At 44.5% G+C, this 2,564-nt stretch overlaps 1 protein-coding gene across 1 annotated transcript; it reads right to left on the bottom strand.

The window, feature by feature from the left end:
- Nucleotides 1-347: 347 nt before the first annotated feature.
- Nucleotides 348-1,283, bottom strand: OR8D4 (olfactory receptor family 8 subfamily D member 4; the record flags this gene model as incomplete). The annotated part of the gene is made up of 1 exon (XM_080815208.1): nucleotides 348-1,283. The coding sequence occupies one exon, from the start codon at nucleotides 1,281-1,283 to the stop codon at nucleotides 348-350; it is 936 nt and encodes a 311-aa protein (XP_080671334.1).
- Between the last annotated feature and the right edge of the window lie 1,281 nt (nucleotides 1,284-2,564).

Below are 2,564 nucleotides of genomic sequence, written 5' to 3'. Positions count from 1 at the left end.
CCAGGAGCCCCCATGGGGCTCGATCCCAGGACCCTGGGGTCAAGACCTGAGCTGAAGGCAGATGCTTAACCGACTGAGCCGCCCAGGTGCCCTGTATTTGTTTTATACATCGTGGATGGAAATAAAGAGATATTCTCAGGAGAATACCAATGTTAATAAACATATATTAATTATATTTTAAATATTACTAACTGATACTAAATTTATATGCATATATACTAATTCATAAAATTATGTATGGCATTTCACCTCACTTCAAATGATTTTTAAAGAGTCAGGGTATAAACACATACACATACATATTATGATTATAAATATGTAAATAGAGCTTTTAAAGAGCATATTCATTATAAAGATATTTTTCTTTTTAGGAGCTTCACGAGTGCATTTTGCACTTCCTTGTTCCTCAGACTGTATATCAGGGGATTCAACATGGGAATCACAGTGGTGTAAAATACTGAGGATACTTTCTCCTGGATGACTGAACTGCTGGAGGCAGGTTTGAGATACATGAACATGAGAGTCCCATAAAATATGAGGACAGCGGTCAAGTGGGAGCTGCAGGTGCTGAAGGCTTTGGACCTGCCCTGGGCAGAGTGGATGCGGAAGATTCTGGAGAGGATGAAGCCGTAAGAAATGATGATTGTCAGGCTGGTGGCTACCATGTTAAACCCGCCAATGACAAAGATCAAAAGCTCGTCAATGTAAGTGCTTGAACAAGAGAGTTGAATAAGTGGGATAATGTCACAGAAATAATGTTTAATGACGTTTGGGCCACAGAAAGTCAGCCTTAGTATACAACCGCCGTGAATCATCGCATCGGTTAGTCCTACCGAGAAGGCAGCAGCCACCAGCAGAAGACAGGCCCGAGGGGACATGGTGACATGGTAGAGCAGGGGGCTGCAGATGGCCACATAGCGGTCGTAGGCCATGGCAGCCAACATGTAGCACTCGGAAATGACAAAAATGCAGAAAAAAAATAGCTGAGTCATGCATCCAGAATAAGAGATAGCTTGATCGCTGCCTAAAAAGCCCGCCAACATTCTGGGGGTAATAACAGTAGAATAGCACACATCTAAAAAAGACAGACTACTGAGGAAATGGTACATAGGGGTGTGGAGTCGAGAGCTCAAGCCAATGATGGAGATCATGCCGAGATTTCCCACCACTGTGACTGCATAAATCCCTAGGAAGAGGCAGAAAAGAGGCGCCTGAAGCTCGGGTTGGTCGGTTAGTCCGGAAAGAAGGAATTCAGTCACTGCGGAATGGTTTCTGATGCCCATTTTCTCCTGAGAGATCTGTGGAGATGAGAGAAAAGAGACAAATCAGGTAGGCTGAATCCTAGCTTGTCTCCGATTCCCTGTAGTTATGAAAACGGACAATGAAGGTTATCTTATCTCCTCGGCACCAAGCCCATGCCTCCATTGATGTACAGAGACTTTGACCGCCGCCCCCCCTCCAACCCCCAAAGTCCGCATTCAGATAACATAGGAGGTAAACATCTATTTAACTATAGGTTTTAGGAATTATGAATAAACTTTAGCAGTCTCTCCAGTGTCTCAGATTCTTTTAGCCAAGTATGAAACCCTTAACTCTAGAATCAGAGGGAAGACTAAAGACACAGGAGAAGCGATCAGCCAGAGATGTTCTTCAAGAAAGGGCCGTGGACTGAGAAAAGAAATATTTTTGTGAATGACACATTTGCCAAGGGCTGGACTGCCTCCAGGATTTCCTACAGAGATGTCCATTGTCAAGGTCGACTGTGGTTTCCACGTCAAGGATTCCGGGGGTGTGCGGCAGAATATTAATTCTAGGGAGATGTTAATAGGTGTGACATGGAATAAGCAGCCCACGATGTCAGACACAGAGTTAAACGAAGTTAAAAATGTTTCTGAACTGAAGGATATTTCAGAATCTCCTAGGGAGCTATAGAACATACGATGTTTTCCAAACTTATTTGATGGTAGAGCCCCCCCCCCCCACTTTTTAATAAAATGTATTTAGCACTGGTGTAGCTCAGAGCCTTCGAAGAAACTGTGTTTTCAGCGGCGTGTTCACTCTATTTTTAGTCTAATCGCAAGCTGATTTCCAGGTAGGAAGTTAATTCTTCATACACTTTAGTAAAGCTGAGTGATGGTAGAACAGCAAACCTTCGAGAAGGCAAAGCTGTCATTGAGGCCTGTCTACACACTCGTGTCCACCCACAGTTTATACAGCCCCTTGCTCAGACATCTGGTTTAGTATTTTCTTGACCTGCCCTGCCCAGGACTTACCTTTCTGCCTGGCTCTACAAGAAGCTGTTCATGTCCTCCTACTTTCAATCTGTTACTGTCACAGCAGGACAAGGCCCATTTCCTCTGGCCACTTGCGTTCTCAAGGATGCCAGCGCCTCCTCCCTATTTCCCAAGTCAGTTGACAGCAAAGTGGCTTCATAACACTGGACAGCTGTTCTCTGAGAAGGTTTCCAAGCTCTACAGAACACATGACTTTTGCATCTGCTCTTCTTCTCCCATCCTGAGGGATGACATAGGGGAGCCAGGTGCAAAGGAGAGAATGTCCAATTG

This window comes from Martes martes (genome assembly GCF_963455335.1).
Source record: "Martes martes genome assembly, chromosome: 10".
Taxonomy (NCBI): Eukaryota; Metazoa; Chordata; class Mammalia; order Carnivora; family Mustelidae; genus Martes; species Martes martes.
The sequence above is the reverse complement of the archived record's forward strand: the minus strand, read 5'-3'. Positions and strand labels throughout refer to the sequence as shown.